The following is a 21519-nucleotide window of genomic DNA, read 5'->3' as shown; positions in this document are numbered from 1 at the left end:
TTCCAAGTGTGAGCCTTTCTCCTGCCGGCCTTGGGCACGCGGCCAGGAGCCGTGTGCAGTGCCTAGGAGCTCAGAGCCACTCCGGCTGACAGTCGGCAAGAAAACGGGGACCTTGGCCTCATCCTGCCAACAAGCAGTGAGCCGGGAAGGGGACCCGAGCCTCGAGTGTGGTGACAGCCCCGCGACACCTGATCTCAGCCTGTGAGACCCCGAGCAGGGGCCCCACTACCCGCGCCCTGACTCCTAACCTACAGAGCTGCCATGTCCACCGCCAAGTTTGCAGTAGTTCGTGACGCAGCCGCTATCTCACACAGGATAGTCCTGCAGCTATCTCCTGCGAGACTGAATAAACATCTAAGCAGGAAAGGCGGGAGGGGAGGGGGGAGGAAATGAGGGAGGTGGGCCGCCAGGGGCAGGGGACACCCCAAGGTCTCAGGTCCAGCCAGGGAGCACAGCCCCCAAAACACCGAACGTCAAAACTGGAAGTCATGCAGCTCGGACCCCCAAGCGAGACGGAGGATATGAAAGGGCGATTGCGGGTACCGGGAGGTGTGCAGGCACCCATGTGTGGCCAGACCCCAGGGGCTGGGGGCGGGCGCTGCCCTGGAACCACCAGGAGGGGCCGGGCGCAGACCGCCCGCCTCCTGGCCTCCAGTCCTCTACGGGCGCTGGGGCAGCTGTTGCAAGATGCTGCACAAATCCTAACTCGGGTGAGTGCCTCCCAGGACAGGACAGAGGTGAGGCTGGTTTCCATCGTCCCTCCCCCGGCACCCCACGCTCCGTCGTGCTGGCACCAGGCACAGGCCACCACCCACTTGTCAGGGATGCCCCGTGACGTCACCTTATACCACTAGCCGCACCCCATGTACGGATGAGGAATTAGGCCCAGAGCAGGCGGGGACTCTCCTGGGGAGGGACCAGGCCCTGGTCTCAGCTGCTGGTGGGACTGTCCCCAAATCCACTCCACCCCACTACCCGAGGGGGGTCCCAAACCGCCCTGGCAGGTCTCTCCCCTGCGTAAACTGTCTGCAGCACACAGGCCCCTCCTCACGCCCACCCCTCCCAGAACAAGACCTTCCCATGCAGCCCTTAGATTCAGCCTGGGCCAGGGCTACCCCAACTTGCGTTAAGGAATCAAAGTAGTCAGCCTGGCTCCCCCTGGTCCCGGCTACAACGGAGTTTTGGGCCATAGGAGTGTCCGATGAGCAAAGAGGCTGACGTAAGCACTTTAGAACTTCGGGCTGTTGTTCTGGACCTTTCTCAGCAAGCCAGGGCCAACAGCCAAGAACCCCACGACACGACTGCCATCTCGTTATCAGGATGAAGCTCCGGGTCGGTCCACGTGTACTGGCACATGGCGGCGGGGGGCGGGGAGGGGTCCCCGAACTAGCTCCACAGCGACCACCCAGTCTCCTGGGAAGAGAACCTGAAGTGGAGCCAGTCATAACCGCAAAGCTGTAAAAACACGCTTGCTACTGGAAGCTCTTAGGTCACCCAGACACAGTGATATCTGTCCTAGACCCCAACTGCTCCAGTAAACTATAAATGAACGTCTAAGCCTGGTGATCAATAATCCCATGGTGGGGGCCCCTGGTGGTCCAAAAGCCTCCCTCAGGCTTTCTCCCCAGTGTATAGGAGGCCCTGAGCACAGGGTTTCTTTGGGGGTAAATGAAAATGTCCTAAGATGGACTGAGGTGACAGACACACAACCCTATGGATATACTAAGCACCACTGGATCCTATGGTCTGTAAAGTAAATCTCGGTAAGAAAGACCCTGACGAGGGCCCAGAAGACCCTCATCCACACCAGCTCCTCCAGGGCCGTGCAGGGCCAGGCCCTCAAAGGAGCCAGCGCTCTCTGGAGACACGGCTGGTCCAGGGCTGGGGCTTCCTGCCATGACGAGGGCAAGGGAGCGAGCGCCTGGGGAAGGGTCTCAGGAGCCGGCCTGAGGGTTTCCACAGGAGACCGCGCTGAGCAGTGACGTAAGTGACAGTAAGGGATTACGTATAACCACTGGATCAGACAGGAAACCTGGGCTGCCGACACGGATCAATGAATAAGTGGAAGTTTGATGAGAAACTGGGCACCAGAATTCCAGAGCCCCCTCCTACAACACTGTGTTAGCCCCCAGGGGGAAGGTCACTTTCTCAAGACACCCCTCCCAACTGCAGGGCAGGTGGAAACCCGGTGGCCTGGGCAGGACCAAGGGAGAGCCAACATCACTTCTGCAATGCTCCCGCCCAAGGGGGCCTATCTGCACAATGGGGTATTTACTACTCAGCCATAAAGGGAATGAAGTTCTGACATATGTCCCAGGGCGCACGAACGCTGAACACATGCTGAAGGAAGCCACACACTGATTTTCACTATCTGAAAACCGAGAAAGCAGCACAGAAAGTAGTTACCGGTTGCCAGGGGCTGGGGGCGGGAACTCGGAGGGGCCCAGGCATCCTCAGGGGTGAAAACGTTCTACGGAGTGTGAATCATATCTCAATAAGGCGCTTAAAACAACATGCCCCCTTTGGAACACAAGCTTTCCTGGGGCACAATGGCTGGAGGTCGTATTTAATTTCCTCATTTTGCCCGATGGGAACGTTTCCTCACACCGGAGAAACACTGCCCGTCAGAGCAACTGCAACCCAGAGCCCACCAGTGCCCACAGCTACGTAACGCGGTTACAGTTGAAGGATCCTGAAGACACGCGGGATGTTCATACAACGTGGCCTGAAAACAGTGACAGGAGAACGGCACTGGTTTAAGAACTGCAATCAGGAATGACTGCTGCTTCTTTCCCCCCAGAAACTTCTATAGTACGGCTGCTTCCATACTTTTTGATCAAAGGAATTCCAATAAAAACAAAAAAAATACCTGCCCGCACCCACAAAACAGCACTAATAGCAGCAGCGCCCTCCCTCCCAGGGTCCCAGCTGGGGAGGAAGTGACGGCTCGAGGGTGCCAGCCAGGTCACCTCGCCCCTTAGCCAGCCCTGCCCGCCAGCAGTCTGTGGTGGACGTCTCCTGAAGCCGCTTTGGGGTGGTGAAAGGAATGTTCACATACTGAGGCCTGGGGAAGTCGTTCTGGCTTATGCATGAGCTAACTTGCATTTGATGCTGACTAGAACAGCCTGTTTGTGGCCTATCAAATACACACTGTCCGTCTGCTGTAATTACTAAAGAAAAGGGCGCACTGACCAGAAGAATGTCCACGTTAAACATAAAGATGAAACGCCTCCCTTCCTGGGAGGCCAGCGCTGGTCCTCCTTTGACGATAAGTCTCCCTCCCAGGTGCCAAGGCCACGCCGACTCGCTGTGTACCTGCTGGTCTGGTTTTTTTTGAAACCTTGAAGGAATGTACCCCTGACTTAACATTCTTTGTTCTGACAGGACAGAAAACTGTGCTGAAAACCCTGCTTCTCCAGAGCAGTTCTCAGAGTTAGGACAGGCTGTCTTCCGGGTTATAGTCCTCAGTCTGGCTCAAATAAAACTCTTTTCTATTCCTATCGTAGATTGTTTACTGATTATTTTCGGCAATGGGGAAAGGCACTTAAACTTTAAGGGACGTAGACTCTGGGACTTGTCACTACCCTCCCCACTCCTGCACCCCACCAGCCCCACCCACCTCACAGCTGGACCAAAATGGGGTCCCCGGGCGTCTACTCCAGGGGGTCCGTGCTCACACACGGCTGGGCTTTGGAAACTGAGGTTCGGCTCCAGCCTCTACGGGTCCCCCCCAGGCTGGGCCTGTCGCCGGGCTGCACACACCTCGGTCCAGCAGAGGCCGGCCTGGCTGACTGAGGCGGCACGCACCTGTCACCCGGGAAGCCCTCGCCACGGCCACAGCCCTGCCTGGGAGCCACTGGAGCCCACACAGCACTACGTCCCATTTCTATTTTCCATCTAACTGGGACTCGGGCCAAGGGCTGAAACGGAATCCAAAGGAGCCGAGGGGAGGCGTGCAGACGCCCACAGGGACCTCAGATCAGATCTGCCTCAGTCACGGACAAGGGGTGGGCAGGGAACCGACCCTCCTGCCCAGGCAATGGGGTTGTGGCCCACAGCACCGGTTCACGGTCAGCTCCCAGCCCGAGCTGATAAAGTGCACGTCCGGACGATGCTGGTAACCCTCGGCCTCATCTTGCCGAGCATGTCTGAGGACCGCGTCAACACACTTCGGATGCAAAACACAAACACCCCCAGAGAACCCGCATAAACGCACCAGGGCAGGACTGGTTTGTAGGCACCGCGTGGCACTTTATTTACGGACATCCAGCGGGCAGCCGGTCCCCTGCCCAGGGAGGGCGCCTGCAGGGAGGCTCCAGTCCCGGGGGTCCGCAGGCCTGACCGAGGTCAGCACAGCCGCAGCACTTTCTGGGACGCAGGCGCTAAGTGAGGGCCCAACCCCCTTCAGTCCTGACCTCTGCCACTTCCCGACACAGTAAGTCGGGGAGCAGTCGGTGTCCAGAGTCTCGGGAACCCAGCCTGACTGTCCCGTCCCCTCATCCGTCCCGGAGCGCCCGGCGGACATCACTTCTGGCCCTCCAGGGCCCGCTTCCTTTTCGCCTTTGGCGCCTGGCCACCAGCCGCCTTCGCTCTGGCGCCCGCCCAAGGCCGCCGCCGCCTCCTGGGGGCCCCTCTCCTGCCACGGTCCCCGGGCTGCTCCCGGGGCACGGCGGGGTCAGCCCCTGCGCTCCGGCGCCGCCTCGCGGATGCCGGGCTTGGGTCTGGACACGAGGCCTCCTCTGCAGCTCTCCCTGAAATGGCAAGGCCTAGTAAACGAGGCGTCGAGAAGGCCAGCTCCAACTGCTGTGATGCTGACTGAGATGCCAGCCCCAGGGCAGCAGAGGACACACAGTGCTCAGCAGAGGCACCAATGGCCTCAGGAGTGGACCCGCGGCGGCCCCACAGAGGCCTGTGCCAGCGAGGCTGTGAGTTCCACGGCTGTCAGGCAGGGAAACCTACTCGGGCTCCTGACACCAGGGAGGCTGACCGGGTGGTGGGCCTTAGGACGACCGGCACGAGGACAGAAGAAGAAAGGGAACTGGGCAAAGGCAGGACATCTGGGGCGGGCGGGCCCAGGCTCAGTGCACATGGGGCCAGAGGGTACGCTGGTCAGAAGGGGCAGCTGGGAAAGCAGGGCCGGGCCTCTCAGTCAATGTGACAGCCAACAGTCAGCGTCCAGGGCCCAGCCTGGCGTGAGTATGTGAGCCAGTCCACGCCTGCTAAGCGGCCCTGGCGTGAAACGAGCTGGACAGGGTTGGCCCAGGCAGGAGCAGGGGTGAATGGAGAGACCCTTCAAAGGGCGCATCCCCAGGACTTGGGGCCAGTTGACCACACACAGATGACACAGGAGGGGTCTAGGTGGGGGGTGGAGCCACCACCTCTCCCTCTTCTGTGTCCCCTTCCAGCCAGGGGTGCCTCTGGCTCCTGCCCCGCTCGGTGCTGTGGCCACAGCCCATCCCACTGCAGGGGGCAGCCCCAGTGGTCTACAGTGGGTACAGGGCTGGGGGTGACGGGAGACGGGGAGGGGAGGGGAGACGGGAGGGGGAGGGGAGGGAAGAAGGGAGACGGGGAGGGGAGGGGAGACGGGAGACGGGGAGGGGAGGGGAGACGGGAGGGGGAGAGGGAGGGAAGACGGGAGGGGGAGGGGGAGGGAAGACGGGAGGGGGAGGAGGAGGGAAGACGGGAGGGGGAGGGGGAGGGAAGACGGGAGGGGGAGGGGAGGGGAGACGGGAGACGGGGAGGGGAGGGGAGACGGGAGGGGGAGGGGAGGGGAGACGGGAGGGGGAGGGGAGGGAAGACGGGAGGGGGGAGGGGAGGGGAGACGGGAGACGGGGAGGGGAGGGAAGACGGGAGACGGGGAGGGGGAGGGGAGACGGGAGGGGGGAGGGGAGGGGAGACGGGAGACGGGAGGGGAGGGGAGACGGGAGGGGGGAGGGGAGGGGAGACGGGAGGGGGGAGGGGAGGGGAGACGGGAGACGGGGAGGGGAGGGAAGACGGGAGGGGGGAGGGGAGGGAAGACGGGAGGGGGGAGGGGAGGGGAGACGGGAGGGGGGAGGGGAGGGCAGACGGGAGGGGGGAGGGGAGGGGAGACGGGAGGGGAGACGGGAGGGGGGAGGGGAGGGGAGACGGGGAGGGGAGGGAAGACGGGAGGGGGGAGGGGAGGGAAGACGGGAGGGGGGAGGGGAGGGGAGACGGGAGGGGGAGGGGAGGGAAGACGGGAGGGGGGAGGGGAGGGGAGACGGGAGACGGGGAGGGGAGGGGAGACGGGAGGGGGGAGGGGAGGGGAGACGGGAGGGGGGAGGGGAGGGAAGACGGGAGGGGGGAGGGGAGGGAAGACGGGAGGGGGGAGGGGAGGGAAGACGGGAGACGGGGAGGGGAGGGGAGACGGGAGACCGGGAGGGGAGGGGAGACGGGAGGGGGGAGGGGAGGGAAGACGGGAGGGGGGAGGGGAGGGGAGACGGGAGGGGGGAGGGGAGGGGAGACGGGAGGGGGAGGGGAGGGGAGACGGGAGGGGGGAGGGGAGGGGAGACGGGAGGGGGGAGGGGAGGGGAGACGGGAGGGGGGAGGGGAGGGGAGACGGGAGGGGGGAGGGGAGGGAAGACGGGAGACGGGGAAGCCTCTAAAATCAAGGAGGAGAGCGCAGCGAGCTGAGGGGCCCCCTGGAGGACGCCACGGGAGGTGCAAGTGGAGGCACGGACCAGGTCAGATCAAAGATGGAAAAGGGTCAAGAAGAGGCACCAGACCGGAGCCACAGGGAAGGAGAGCAGGGAACACAGGGAGTGGCCCAGGGGCCAGGCAGCAGAAACAGCCCCCGAGCAGCGGGGCGTCGGGGCCAGGGCGCCACATCTCCAGGACACAGGGGCAGTGGGCGCTGCGGAGCAGCAGGCTGGGGAGGGGGAATCACGCCTGGAAACAGGCCTCAGTCACAGGCGACATGAGCGTGGAGGACAGAACGCAGGTAACGAAGCCCCAGCCAGCAGCCCGCCCGCCAGGCCTACCTATCTTGCTCTGCAGCTGGGATTCATACAAGCGCTTCTTCATCCTCACCCGTCTCCCACCCCGTGGATTCCTGTAGGCTTTTTCTGGGATGTCGTCCTCAGGGAAGAGGCCTAAAGACCAAGGCGGGCCGTCAGGAGGCTGTGGGCTGAGAGGCTACGGTCTGTGCGTCCACTGCCACCAGCACCACGGCCGCGAGCTGCGGGCAAGGAGGCCCCGGCCGGACTCCGCCACAGCTGCGGGCAGCTCCCTGGGCAGCAACAGACGGCGCCCGGAAGAGCCGGTTCCTGGAGCGCTGGGACACGTCTCGCTCCATCCTACAGACGCTTATGTTGGAAAGGGGCAGGTGACCGTTCTGGGTCCCGGTGAGTTTGAGTCACACAGGTGTGTGCGTCCGTCTAAGCCCACCAGATGCACCCAGTATTCGTGCGTTCCACTGAACGTACATTTCACCTAAAAAACACTACCCCAGCATGAAGTATTTGGGAGCACAACCTGACTGAGGGGTGGGCGGGGGGAGGCAGAAACACGGGAAAACAAGGCCACTAAACTGATGGCGGAACCGAGGTGGCGGACATGCAGGTATGCGCTGTAACGTCCTTTACGACTTTGCCACGTGTCTAAAATTTTTTATAATGAAATGTTGGGGGAAAAACGCTTACATCTTCTATCTTAAACCTTCTAGGAAACGGCCTTTCAGAACAAGCCACGCCGGCTCCACCAGCCACACACCGAGAAGTGGAGCTGGGCGCTGCAGCGCCAAGCAGCAGGGCGGCAGGCCTGGGCACTTACTGGAAATGCAGGTTCTTGGGTGCCAGGTCAGCCCCTCCCGCACACTCAGCCCTGAGATCCCCCGGGCTTCACTAGGACAAGGGCCGCTGAGGCCCGCAGCCTGCCTCCCCCAGAGAAACACCACCTCTGGCCTCTGTGCACCCATCCACGCTGTGCGAGAACACGCCACCCGATCCACTCCCAAGAGGACAAGATGCCGGCTAGGCCTGGCGGCCCAATGCTCACCTTCCGAGAGGGCCTGCAACCTGAAAGAACGAGAGACGGTCACCCGCCATGGCCTCTGGAGAAGGGGGAGCCGCCCCCGGGAAGCCCCTTCACGCCCGAGCTCTGAAGACGGCTGCCCTCCCAACTGGCTGAGGCCACCAGAGAGCAGAGGGGCGCGGACACAGCGGAGGGCCCGGGGCTACTCACTTCCGGATCACTTTGTAGAGGCGCTTCCGGTTCTGCGGAGGGGTGTCCTGGCGACTGGCCATCTCGAACAGTCTGTTGGCAATGGCCTCGTAGTCGAACTGTTTCACAGACAGACACCATGGAGGCCAAAGTCAGCCCCCCGCAGGTGCTCCCAGGATGGGAACCAACATAGAGAAAGAGCACGAGGACCACACGCCAAGGCTGTGCCCCAAGGTCCCCCGCTGCTCCCCCCTTCCCCTGCAAACGCTGTCCCCAGCACACACGGCAGCAGATGCTCCAGGGCAGCGCCGCCCAGTGGATCACGAGGGGCCGCAAGGTGAGCCTCTGCACAACTGTAAACCCTCCGGGAGAAACGAGTAAAATTAATCTGATAAATTTAACCCAGGCTACCTAAAATCTTATTAATGTATCAAGTAATCAACTTCTGAAATGTATCAGGAAGGACCCTACGTGTCCCACTCGCCTGAAGTCACAGATCCTGTCTGCTGAGCTCTGACCCCCGACTCAGCACACGCCACCCTGGCGGCCCCGCGAGCTGCAGGCAGACCTGGGGCGGCTGTCGAGCAGTGAAGCCGGAGCCCAGCCTCCCGGCACCCAGCCCCCAACTCCACTTTCAACAAATCTGCGCTTCTTTCTGCAGACGAGGCTCCGGGGCAGCTGTGTTCCTCCAAGTCCCAGCTGGACGGATGCCATCCTGCTCTGCCTTCCAGAGGCCGGGAGCTCAGCCCACGTGGAGCCCGGCCACCCACCTGGAGGATGGTGCCGGCGCCGTCCTCCTCCTCCTCGTCGTCCCCCACCTGCTCCTGGCCCGCGTCAGGCTCAGCCCCACTGACGGACCCTAGAATGAAAGGGCCCCAGGGACTCAGACACGCCTGGTGCCGCAGGTGTCACGGGGCCCCAGCACCTGGGAACCAGAAGCCCTGCCTGCCAGGGCCCACACCTGGGCAGGGGAGCCCACAGCACGGGATAGCAGGGGCACTGACGGCCTCCCCCTGAGGGCTGCAGTGCCCACACTGGCCTGGAAACGAGGGAGCCGTCCCAGAGAAGGTGGGGCCCGACCAGTCCAAAAAGTGAAACCAGGAGGGGATCATGAGTGGGCATCTTAGGCAGCAATCGCAGGGCCAGAAGTCCCAGGATGAGGAAGAAAGGTGGCTGGTCCAGCCACGGGGCAGCCTGGATTGAGGGGCAACGGGAGATGAAGCTTCGGGTGAGGAAGCTTTCGCTGGCCAGACATCTGGGGCCCTGACATCACCACCTACAGAAGACAGGTTCGGTCAACAGCTGGCCGAGAGGCACAGGCATGTGTGGCACAGAATGAGGACAGCAAGGCTGCAGGCAGGCCCTAGGCCGCCATGGGCCCCTGGGTCAGCCTGTGCCGGCGCCTCGGGCTACTGAGGAAGAGGGGGAGGGGAAGGGAGGGCCAGGAAGGACGTCCAAGACGGCCGGACAGTGTGGCCGGGGTGCTGACCGACGAGAAAGCCCAGGGCCGCGCCAGCAAGGGCACGGGAGTCAGAGGCCACAGAAGTCAGCCCTCGCTTCTACCATCAAACTACCTTCCTCGCGGGCACAGGACCGGCCAGTGGGGAAAGGACTGTCCCTTCAACAAACGGTGGGGGGGGGCACTGGACATTCACATGCAGAGGAAGGAAGTTGGACCCTTACCTACCACCATATACTAAAATTAACTCAAAATGGATCAAAGACCTAAAGAAACAATAAAACTCAGAGGAAAACGTAGGGCAAAAACTTCAGGAGATTGGATTTGGCCACGATTTCTTGGATATGATGCTGAAGGCACAGGTAACAAGAAAAATTAGACAAACCAGACTTGATAAGAACTTAAAATTTTGTGCATCAAAAGGGACTAGCAACAGAGTAAAAAGGCCACCCACAGAGCGGTAGAAGATACCGGAAAATCAGGTATCTGGGGAGGGGTTATTATCCAGGATATAGAAAGAACTCCTAAAACTCAACAACAAAAAAATCTGATTCAAAAATGGGCAAAGGACTTGAACAGACATTTCTCCAAAGATATATGGGCAGCCAATAAACACATGAATAGGTGTTCCCAATAATCATTAGGGAAATGCAAATCAAAACCACGATGATACTACTTAGCACCTGTGAGGATGGCCACTACCAAAAAAAGACAACAACAAACACTGGTGAGGGTGTGGAGAAACTGGAACCCTTGTGCACTGCTGGGGGGAATGTAAAACAATGCAGCCGCTATGGAGAACAGTATGGCAGTTCCTAAAAAGTTAAACACAGAAGTACCATGTGATCCAGCAATTCCACTTCTGGGTATAGACCAAAAAGAATTGAAAGCAGGGTCTCAAAACAGATATCTGTACACCCACGTTCATAGCAGCATTAACCACAACAGCTAAAACATGGAAGCAACCCAAGACTCCATCTAACAATGAATGGAGAACAAAATGTGAAATACATACGATGGAATATCATTAGGCCTCAGAAAGGAGGAACGTTCTGACATGTGACACGGCGTGGATGAGCCCTGAAGGTGTCACGCTGAGTGAAATGAGACAGACACAAGCACAAGCACTGTCTGATCCTACTGACATGAACCACAGAGGCGTCAACAGTCAGGTTCACAGAGGCAGGAGGCGGAACGCTGGGTGCCAGGAGCTGGGCTGGGCAGAGGGAGGAACAGGGAGTGTTGAACGGGGACAGCTTCACTTTGGGAAGGTGGAAAGTTCTGTGGATGGACAGCGGTGATGGCTGCACAACAAGTGCGTACGCATGGTCACAGTGGCAAACCTTACGTTACGTGTATTTTACCACGACAAAAGGCAACAGCAGAAAAGTCCTGAAGCTGGTGGACAACACACACCCCTGAAGCCACAGGACACAGTGCACAGGTCACCCGGAGGACAGTCACGAGACCAGCTGGCGTCCCACGAAGACCCACTTTAGCATCCAGGTGGACAGGCCAGACTGCACACCACTGATGCGGAGCCCACGGGCCCTGCCCCCAGAGGCTTCAGGGGGATGCTCACAAGTGCCACCTTCTACTCGTTCAGTCACCCACCCACCCACTCACTCATCCAGCGCGACCTAGCGGGCGCCTCCTCCGTGCCAGGTGCTGCTCCGAACACCCGGTACACAGCATGGTCAACGGTCCCCGTCCTGGCAGAGCTGACATCCGGTGGCGGAAGCCAGGCCAGAAAGATGAACAAGTGATTTATGTAACTTCAAGTGACTTACGCCAGAAAGTGAGAATCACCATGGAAACGCCCAGTGAGCGAGGCAGGGTAGGGGCTGGGAGGCTGCACTTTAAACAGGGCGGTCGGGGTAGGGCCTGGAGGGACAGAGGGCAGAGACCCTGCCAGGGAGGGGAGAACAGGGCAGACGCCCCGGGGCAGCAGCAGAGCCCGGGAAGTCATGAGGACACGGACGGCCACGGGGCACGGGTTAGGGGAGTGGACACGTGTGCTTGTTCCCAAGGTGACCCTGGCTGCAGAGCTGAGAACAGACTCTGGTGGGGAGGGCAGAATCGAGGGGACGGGGCAGGAGACGAAGGCCGGGCTCCCGCAGAGCCACCGCGGGCTCAGAGCAGGACAGGCCCGTCGTCCCGATGAGCGCGGCCCTCACCTTCAGGGGGCTCCCTGGACGGCGCGTCCCCATCCTGCTCCTCCTCCAGTTCCTTCATGAGATCCTCGATGGCCAGCGGGGCCTGTTCCACAATCGCCTCAAAGATGCCTCGGGTGATGTTGTGCAAAACCAGGGAGCTAAAGGGCAGCCGCACCACAGCCACCCGTCAGGCTGGACCCTCCGGGAAGAAACTCCGCCTCCCCGTGCCCGTCTCTCCTGACCCCAGCCCCTCAGCCCCGCTGGCCCCCCTGCTGGCCCGCCATGGGCACACAGCATTTCCTAAGGGCAGCCCCCCTTGGGGACTCAGCAGAACAGAAGAGGCGAGCAGGAGGGAACCACACTCACTCCTGAGTCCGGGCGGCAACCGTGCAGAAGGGCCCAATGAGCCTGAGGTTCTGGTCCGCCGTCAGCTGTGGGGACAGTGCGGGGGCTCGGTTCCTGGGCCGCAGGCACCCGAGCAGCCCGGCTGCCGCCCTCACCCTGCCGCCTACACCTACCTCGTGGGCGCCCACTTTGGTCAGCTCCTCCAGGAAGATCTCGATGAAGTGGCTCTTCACTCCGCTGGGGGCCTGGCTGTCGGGGTGCAGGATCTCCGTCATCAGCAGCTCCAGCAGCTGCTCGGTCTGTCTGGGGAAAGAAAAGGCAAGTCCAGCAGCAGCACGAGGGGCAACAAGGCGACGGGTTCACGCTGCCTGAGCGGGGGGCTCTGACGGGACACAGTCACAGGCAGACGCCCCGCCCACCAATACAGGAAGACCCGATGACCTGGGTCTGTGCCGGCACAAAGGACCCCTGCGAGTATGGATCCACGGGCAACGGCCAGGACCACGACACACAGCAGGGCTGAGCCTCGGCTATAGAGCAAGAGCCCACCGTGTCTGGTGTCCCTACTGTCCCCGCTGGGAACTGTGCGGGAAGGCTCACCAGGACAGAGCAAACGCAAAGGGAGATGGAGGCCAGAGAAGGGGACGAGTTTGCCTCCCGGGTCCTGCTGGACCGGGCCTGTGGATGGTCACACGTCACATCAGACCTCACCCAGGCACGTGGGTCTCACCTGTCTCAGAGGCCTGGGGAATCCCAGATCAGAGAGCTCCAGAGACCGGTTGTTAGTGGCCCAGACGCACCTGAAACTCCTGGGTGCTCGTTAATATACAGATACCTGACCTGTAAAGCATGTATCCTTCAAAAAGCTCCCTGGACAATGCTGATGCTGGCAACACCAGGGTGTCTTCCACGGCTCAGCAGAAGGGAGGCAGGCCAGGGGCCAGGGACCTCCTCTGCCAGGCTGCTGACAACAGCCACATTCACACGGACAAAAATGTTACACTTACAGCCTGCTACTCTTCAGAACGGAAAAGGGCTAGAAGAGCAGATACAGCGAGCAGGGCTGGTTATCCCAGGGCAGTGGGACGTTACCGGTTTCCTCAAAAGGATCTCTGCACTGAACTACTAGTGACAACGAGGATGGAACTACCTTCATGGTAACAACCACGCCCCCAAAATTAACAGAAACAAAACCGTCCCTTTAACACTGAACCCCGCTTCAGTCACTAGCCACCCCCCAGATAACACAGTCCTAAATCCGGAAATGAGCGAGACTCCCGGCCTCAGGTCTTCAGAGAACTTTAAGGATGAAAATCACTAAAAGAGGCCCCTTGCCTAAAATGTAGAGTTCCCCACGGTCATTCTCAGCCTAGATCAGTAATTCCAGTGACTGCAGTCCAAATCCTGCTGACCTTTTATGGGGGCAGGGGGGCTGTTAGGCCAGGGACTAAGAGTTTAACTCTGCTATTCAGAAAACGAGGAAGTCCTAGAATAACATGGCCGTAAGCTGCATTCTCTAGTCTGGCAGCTATTTTGGCATCTGGGTCCTAGATTTATTATCCTTGGGCCTAAAAATAAACTCCTTTACCATCACGTTTTCATCACAAACCAATTCAAAATATACTGTTTCTAAGCCCTCTCCCCCAGTGCCCGCCCTCCCCAAATCACGCAGCATCAGGACAGTGATGTGAGATGTTTTTGACACATTCTCAGTAAAATAAATAAGCGTGTGCGACACCACTTGTGGACCATGCAATTAGGCACCACTTTAAAAGTATCAATAATTGTCGGGGAGTCCCCTGGTAGCCCAGTGCTTAGGATTCCGCGCTTTCACTGCCGTGGCCCGGGTTCAGTCACTGGTCGAGGAACTGAGATCCCACAAGCTGCACAGCGCAGCCATAAAAAATATAGGTATATATATTTTTTTAAAAAGTAATTGTCTGCTGGAGTTAAAATTGCTTTTCAGTGTTTATAAAAAGTTTCCTGAGTTCTTTATAATGAACATCCATCACTCTCATAAGTAGAAAAAAGGTTTTTTTAAAATTTTAATTAATTCCAAAAACCTTAAAATGTAAATGCTCAGAAACCCACTTTCTGTTGTGATCTCAGACTGCCCCCGGGGGGTTTGGAAACCTGCTGCTGTAACCTGGATGCAGAGCCTCAGGCGAAGGAGCAGGTCCAGGCTGCAGGAGCCCCGCCCCTGCCTGGTCTCCAGGAGGGGTTGTGGGAGGAGCTAAGACTCCGCAGAGCCTAGCCCGGCCCGACCTGAGGATCCCCCCCAGCCGCCAGGTGCCAGGGCAGGCCTGAGGTGAGCCAGAAAACACAGGCCCTTACAGTTTGGAGGGACACACACAAGCACCGCTGTCAAACATGTGAAGTCTGGACGGCTCAAGTATTCGTAGAGCTGAGAGCAATGACCGCTGATTAACGAGCTGAAGGTGCCACGTTTTACAAGAACAGCTGCTCAGCGGCGCCTCCTCTGGTGAGGGCTTAGTTCTGATCCAGTAACAACTCACCGTCGAGGCTGAAACAAACGTTCCCACGAACACGTGCTCAAACGTAATTTTAAAAATGCCTTTGTTTCCAGCACTAAGTCAGCCTTCAACTGACAAATGAGGAGAGACCCAGACCGGCCCGAGTGGCACAGGCTGCCGCAGGCCACTCTGGGACACTGACCTCTCGTCCCATCCGCGTGTCTTCAGGGCCTTCAGTGACTCGTGCAGGACCATCCGCATGAGCTGTGGCACAGGAGGGGACCCCGTTAGTGGCACCACCCAGACCTCCCCTCTGCCCCGGGTCGTCTGGGAACCCCACTGCACATGGCAGGCCCTGGAGAGCTGCTGGGGACCTGGGCCTGTGGGAGGCACCCAGTCTCCCAATAGCAGCAGGACGTCGGGCTCACAGCAGGGACACGGGGAGTGACCACACACCACAATCGGCAGCTACGAAGGATGGGCTTGTTTCCAGAGTGAAAATGGGATGACGTGGAGCTCCCCCAGGAGAGCGGAGCCTCGGAAACACCAGGTCTGCGCCGGAGACTGTTTCCTCTGAGTCCCCTGAGCTTCTCCCCACCCGAGGGAGAAACCAGTTTCCTTCTCTGCCCACAATCCCCGGCACAGTGGCTGACTGCCCGGTTTCCCTACTTGCCAGCATGAACCCAACAAGCCTGCAGGGGGGACCCGTAGTGGTGAAAGGCGACAGAGGACACCTGCGGTGCCGCCAGGAGGACCAGCCTCTAGAGCAGGGCTGCACTGCCAGACGTGGCCACAGGGGGGTCGTGGGAAACAGGCCGCAGACAGCAGCAGAACCCCCGACCTAAGGCCCAGCACTGCATCCTGGGACACAGCCCCTCTGAATTATGAGCGGGCGTTCTGTAACCGTGCAGAGCCCGGCGCCCCGCCTGTCCACACGCCGTCCTCCTTCTCTCCGGAGCCCTGTGCTCGCCCACCAGCTGTCCTCACTAGCACCTGACATCACACACGTGGGGACCGCATAACCCTGGACCAAGACGGAGCGGGTGGCCGGCCTGAGGGGCAGATCACGGGGACCTGTGCTCAGCGAGGCCTGGCTGCTGCCCCATCCAGTGTCTGCATCGGGCCACCTGCTCTCAGACAGCAGCACTCATCTGGGGACTGTCCCCAGGCCCAGGGGACACCAGTGCAGTAACAAAGCTGCAGCTCAACAGGGGCAGCAGCAAGACACAGTCCAGTTTTTCCTGCATTTCTGAGCGCAAATCAATGACCTAAATTCACCAGAATGCAGCGCAGGAATGGAAAAAGACAAGGAAGATTCTGCACGCTATTACATAAACTGTCCCTGCCCAGAGAAAAACACCTTCCAAAGCTGGCCCCCCACGAGCAGACCCAGGGGTCTCTGTCCAGGGCCCGAGCTCTAAGCTTTGCTTTCATGGCAGCAAAGCAGCAAGGGCTTCGCCACAGAGTCTCCCCCAGGGGCAACTGTGACCCTCCTCCCCTGAACCGACAGTGTGTGCAGAACCCCAGCACGTGCACCCCACGTGAGGCCGACGCTCCGCTCACGGCCCAACTAGGCTCACAGGGAACAGACCGCAGGGCGCTCGCCACCCAGCAGCCTTGGTCCTTGGCACTGCTGGGGCAGTGGGGGACTCAGGGGCCGGGATGCTGGACGCCGTGCCCCAGCACCGCAGGGACCCCGGTGGGGAGCAGGCAGCTTCCTCACCAGGTAGAACTTGTCCAGGCGCAGCCTATCGATGCCCATCCACTCGCGGTTCATGGTTTGCCAGAATGTCTGAAGGAACAGGTGCTCTGGTGGAAAGAAAAGGCCAGAAGAGAGTCGGGGGGTGGGCAGGGGAAAGCGGCAGCTGCCTCGGGAGGGGAGGGGAGGGGAGGGGAGAGACCGTGAAGAAGCCCTGTCAGGACGTCACATGGCACCGGCCTCGGGGGTGCTGAGCCCGGGGGTGCTGAGCTGAGAGCGGTGCTATGGATTTGGCTTAAAAACGGGGCTTTTAGGAACCTTGGAAAGAAAAGCAAATCCCAGCTACAACCGCAAACTGAAGCCACATCCTCTGAAGATCAGGCAAAGAGCACTCGAAGCCCCCAGCCCGAGAAGCAGCGCTCAGGCCGCTCCTCCCCACACAACCACTGCCACTGCCCCACCTCGGCTGGGGCTAAGGACCCTGCCCGGCACCCACGCCCTGCCCCAGCACTCGCCCCACTGAATCCACCGACCTGATCAAACACAAAACCCTGCCAATAACAGTATGTCAGAACCGGTGTGCTACGGGCTCAACCAGGTCCCCGGCCCACACCCTGATCCCTAACCCCCAACCCCTCGGGATGTGACACAGTCTTCACAGAGGCGGTTAAGATAAAAGGTCACCGGGTGGTCCTAATCCCATCTGACCGTGTTGCTAAGAGGAGATCAGGACACAGACACACAGAGGGACAACCACGTGAGGACACAGGAGACGGCCGTCTGCACGCCCAGGAGAGAACCCTCGGGAGAGCCCAACCCTGCTGGCGCCCTGACCTCGGGACACAAAGGGCCCCCCACCTCTTCTTTTAATATTTATTTATTTATTATTTTGCTTGCACCGGCTCTCAGTTGCGGCGCTCGGGTTGTTCATTGTGGCATGTGGACTTCTTATTGCAGCACGTGGGATCTGACCAGGGACAGAACCCGAGCCCCCTGCCTTGGGAGCACGGAGTCTTACCCACTGGACCACCAGGGAAGTCCCCAGAGGGCACCTCTTATCTTCCACAGGACAGGCCTGCATTCACTACCTCATTCAAGCGTCACCAAGTGAACGCTCTGTACCTGGCCTTCTATTGAGCACAGAAATGCTTCTGAAGGTTCTTAGAAAGTAAAAGTTATAGAGAATGGATCTCCTCCAGTGATTACTCAAATGCAGTTAAGAGACTCTCCCGAATGGAGAAAGTAGTTACTGTAACTGCACACTCCCTACTCTTGACTACTTTGCCAGCTTAAGCATAACTGAACTAAACCCACCCACACAGCTGGGGCACCACCAGCAACGGTCCCGGGGTCCATGCCAGCAATGCTGCCCAGCCCTAGCTGCCCTCGGAGCAGGGTAGGGGGTGTCGCAGATGCTAGCGCCCAGGCCCCACCCCCAGAGCTTGACCTAATGGGACCAGGGTCTAGACATCAGGATTTCTAAAGACACAACGGGCAGGCCGCAGGGATGAGAACGGTTGAAGTTGGTCAGAACGAGAACACAAGAGTCAGAAAGAGGCTCTGCAGGAGCCCCACCACCATCAGGTGAGATCCAGTCAGACAGCTGCTGACACTACACCGCCTTCCCCTGCAATTCTGAAATATAAGGGTTAGCCCTCTAGACTCCTGAACTGCGTCTACTCTGGGCAAGTGAGCAAACACGTGCAGGACAAACAGAAGAGCATCTCCCACGTCAGCACCAGCAGACGCCAGCCGGGACGGGGCCCTCACTCCCGCTCTCAGAACGCAGGCCTCACGTCCGGGGGCTGGCGCGACCACGGCGGGGATACTCACGTGCATCTGTGCTCTGGAAAGCGTGGATGAGCTGGGAAATGGTCCTGCCAAGTTCTTCCTGCGCAGGAAACAGAACAAACGTGATCCTACAGCAACGAGCAACAGCAGCAAGGATCCTCGTCGCGGGATCTGGCTCCATGGGGCCTCGCAGCCCAGCGGGCTTGGGGTTTGCAAGTCTCACACTGGCCGCGAGAGGCCTCCCCTGAAGGCCAGGGCCCACAGGACCTCACAACAAGCAAGGGCAGGGACCGCCCGCATGACCGACGCTGAACCCTGAGCAACGGAGGCTGACAGGAAGGGGCGGGAGAGCAGGAGCCTGGGAGCACACAGCCACCTGGCCAGCAGAAAGGGGGCTGATGAGACCCCTGCAAGTTACCAGCTGCCTGCCTGTGTCACTGTGCCAGGCATCACCCGGTGCACTGGCTAAACAGACGATTCCAGAGCCTCCCCTGAGAGCTTCTAGTTTATCAGGCGTGGAATACAGTGCAGGAATCTGCATTTTAAGTAAGTACCGTCACCACCCAGGTGATTTTGAACAGTAAACAATTCCCACTGGGAAACACTTCTAAAAAGGCTAGTATCTTAGGGCAGTGAAAGTGCTCTGTAAAATACCATAATGATGACGTACGTCATTGTACATTTATCCAAACCCACGGGCTGTACATCACCAAGAGTGAACCTTAAGGTAAGCTATGGACTCTGGGTGATGATCACGTGTCACGTAGGTCCATGGACGGGGACACAGGTCCTGCTCTGGTACGGGTGATAACTGGGGAGGCTGTGCTTGTGGGGGGTCAGGAGGCACATGAGGAACCTCAGTAGCTCCTCCTCTCATTTTGCTGTGAGCCCAAAACTGCTCTAAAGAATAAAGTCTGTTTTTCTAAAAAAGGCTAGCAGGGCTTCCCTGGTGGTGCAGTGGTTGAGAGTCCGCCTGCCGATGCAGGGGACGCGGGTTCGTGCCCCGGTCCGGGAAGATCCCACATGCCGCGGAGAGGCTGGGCCCGTGAGCCATGGCTGCTGAGCCTGCGCGTCCGGAGCCTGTGCTCCGCAACGGGAGAGGCCACAACAGTGAGAGGCCCGTGTACCGCAAAAAAAAAAAAAAAAAAAAAAAAAAGGCTAGGAGAAAAAATACTTGTCTCAGAAGACTTGAATTCCGTCCCCTGGTTTCCAGCATTTCAGCACTTATTTGCCATCTCTGACAAACACAGAACAGACAAGCCGGTTTTCAGCCATGACGTACACTGGCATTCAACAGTGTTGCTGCGGTGCTCAACTCAGCAAGCGCAAGACTCACTCCAACCCAAGGCCCTGGCCCCTCTGGCCATTAAAAGCAAAAAAAGTAGCGAAGCTGTAAAACTCTGCCCAGCGTGTCTGCAGTAGTAAAATGAGGGTCGCCAACGTGCTCGCCTGTCCTCCCACTGTCACCGCTGCCCCAGCTCCTTCTGTACCCTCCCAGGCACTCACCTGGAGGAGTGGCTTGTCCTGCATCCACATACAATAGAACAGTCCTTTCCACACCTTCAGCAGCTCGTCATGAGTGAAACCACCTGCACCAAAAACAGCAACACTCAGAACAGATGAACCCAACTTTTGAGTGCCAGAACACAGCCAGAGAAATGTGAACGCCTGAATTAGACCAAAGTCATCCTACTGTAAAGGTACCTGGCCCTCCCTCTCAAGCCATCCTCCCAGCTCAGAACCTGCTGGGCCTGTGGCTGGAAGGACTCCCCCAGATAACTGTCATTTCATTCATTCAATAAACATTTACCGAGAATCTACAAGTAACAGGTGCTGTACTCCATTTCTGTAGATTCAAAATTGAGTGAATCACCATTTCCTGGTCTGGATGGTGCCTACTCAGGTGAGTCTGTTGGCAACAATTCACCCGGCGTTACACCTGGGCTTTGTGCACTTTTCAAATTTTAAAATTACAAGTTACCTCATTCAGGGTCGTTATGAAGGCAGATACTGAACATATAAAATCACCCAACGAGTATGTACTGAGGTCCTAACTACGTGTCGGGCACCCTGTTCCAGAGCAGTGGTTCTCAGACAGCAACAGGAGCCCATCACCCAGAAGGTTTCTTAAAACGGATTTCTGGCCCACTTGTCAGAGTTTCTGATTCAGCAGTACGGGGATGGGACCCAAGGATCTGCATTTCTAACAAATGTCCAGGTGATGCCGAAGCTGCTGATGGGGGCCACGTTTTGAGACCCACATTCTGAGAATCACTTAGGAAGCATGTTCTCTGAGGACTGTACACTACGTGAAACTCAGACGATAACCCAATAATTACACAAGAAAAAGACTACCAACAGTGATAAATGCCGCTCTGAGGAAAAAACACAGGGTGCCCAAACAGTGAGTAGCAGGGATAGCGGGATATATGGGCTGTTGCGGGGACCGGTTCCCAGAGGAAGGCAGGTCTTAACTGCGAAGAGGAAACAAGGGGCTGGGGAGGGGAGCCTCCGCATAGGGACACGTGCCCACTGCAGCAGGAGGTGAGCGCCGCGCACCTTCAGGGCAGCCAAGGTGGGGAAGGGGCGGAGGGCCAAGCGCTCAGGCGGGAGCACGAGCGGGAAGCGGGGGACGAGTGGAAGCATTGCCGCGGGCCCCTCCCACTCAGCGCGACCACGTGGAGACTCCACGAGGTTGGGAGGTCCCCTAGCCCGGGTGGCCGCCCCGCGCCCCCCACCCAGCCCGTCAGCCGAGGCGCCCCCGCCCACATGCCGCCAACCCCGAGCCCACCTTCGGCCCGCTGAGTCCTGGCGACAATGTATTTCCGAAGTTTCCTCACCGCCCGGTCTCGGGTCACCTGCTCGTTCCCTGCCAGGCGCTGCGCCAGCTGGATTTCTGGCGGGAGCTGCACCCGCGGACCCATGGCAACCGCGCCGAGACCCCAGGGTATCAGCCACCCCACCACTTCGCCTGGGCGCACGACGTGACGTCACACGACCGCGCCGGCTTCTCCCAGGCGCAGCGTGACATCACACGCCCGCGCCGGCCTCTCTTGGACTCAGCGTGACGTCACGCGCCCGCGCCGGCCTCGCCCGGGCCGCACGCCACCGCCCTCTAGTGGCCGGGCCCGGAATGACAAATCCATCTGGCTCTGCCTTGGCGGATAGTCAGTCACTCTGGACACAGGCAATTAAAAGGAGGTCATTAGCGTTTGCCCGCCTTTGGGGAGTGGGGGGGCGGTGCCGTAGTTTCCCCCCGGCTGCTGAGGGAAGGCACTTCTTTAGCAAAGAACGCCAGCGAGCACAGGCAGAGGAAAGCCCCCAGTGAATCCAGTGAATGTTGGGTCAGCCAAGGTCATCACAAAATGCCACGACGCCGGGGGGCGGGGGGGTACGAGAGTATCGCCCCCGCCCGCA

General features: G+C 59.2%; 1 protein-coding gene across 1 annotated transcript; it reads right to left on the bottom strand.

Annotated features, from left to right (window-relative positions):
- Positions 1-4227: 4227 nt before the first annotated feature.
- RRP1 (ribosomal RNA processing 1) lies at positions 4228-21026 on the bottom strand (the record flags this gene model as incomplete). Its single annotated transcript, XM_079704876.1, has 13 exons — positions 4228-4751; positions 6999-7109; positions 8014-8033; positions 8200-8297; positions 8949-9037; positions 11815-11951; positions 12160-12224; positions 12312-12437; positions 14811-14876; positions 16336-16421; positions 18145-18202; positions 19609-19691; positions 20894-21026. The coding sequence occupies 13 exons, from the start codon at positions 21024-21026 to the stop codon at positions 4525-4527; spliced, it is 1299 nt and encodes a 432-aa protein (XP_079561002.1). The 3' UTR covers positions 4228-4524.
- Between the last annotated feature and the right edge of the window lie 493 nt (positions 21027-21519).

This window comes from Hyperoodon ampullatus, assembly GCF_949752795.1.
Source record: "Hyperoodon ampullatus genome assembly, chromosome: 5".
NCBI classification, from domain to species: domain Eukaryota; kingdom Metazoa; phylum Chordata; class Mammalia; order Artiodactyla; family Ziphiidae; genus Hyperoodon; species Hyperoodon ampullatus.
This window is presented reverse-complemented; position numbering and strand designations above follow the sequence as displayed.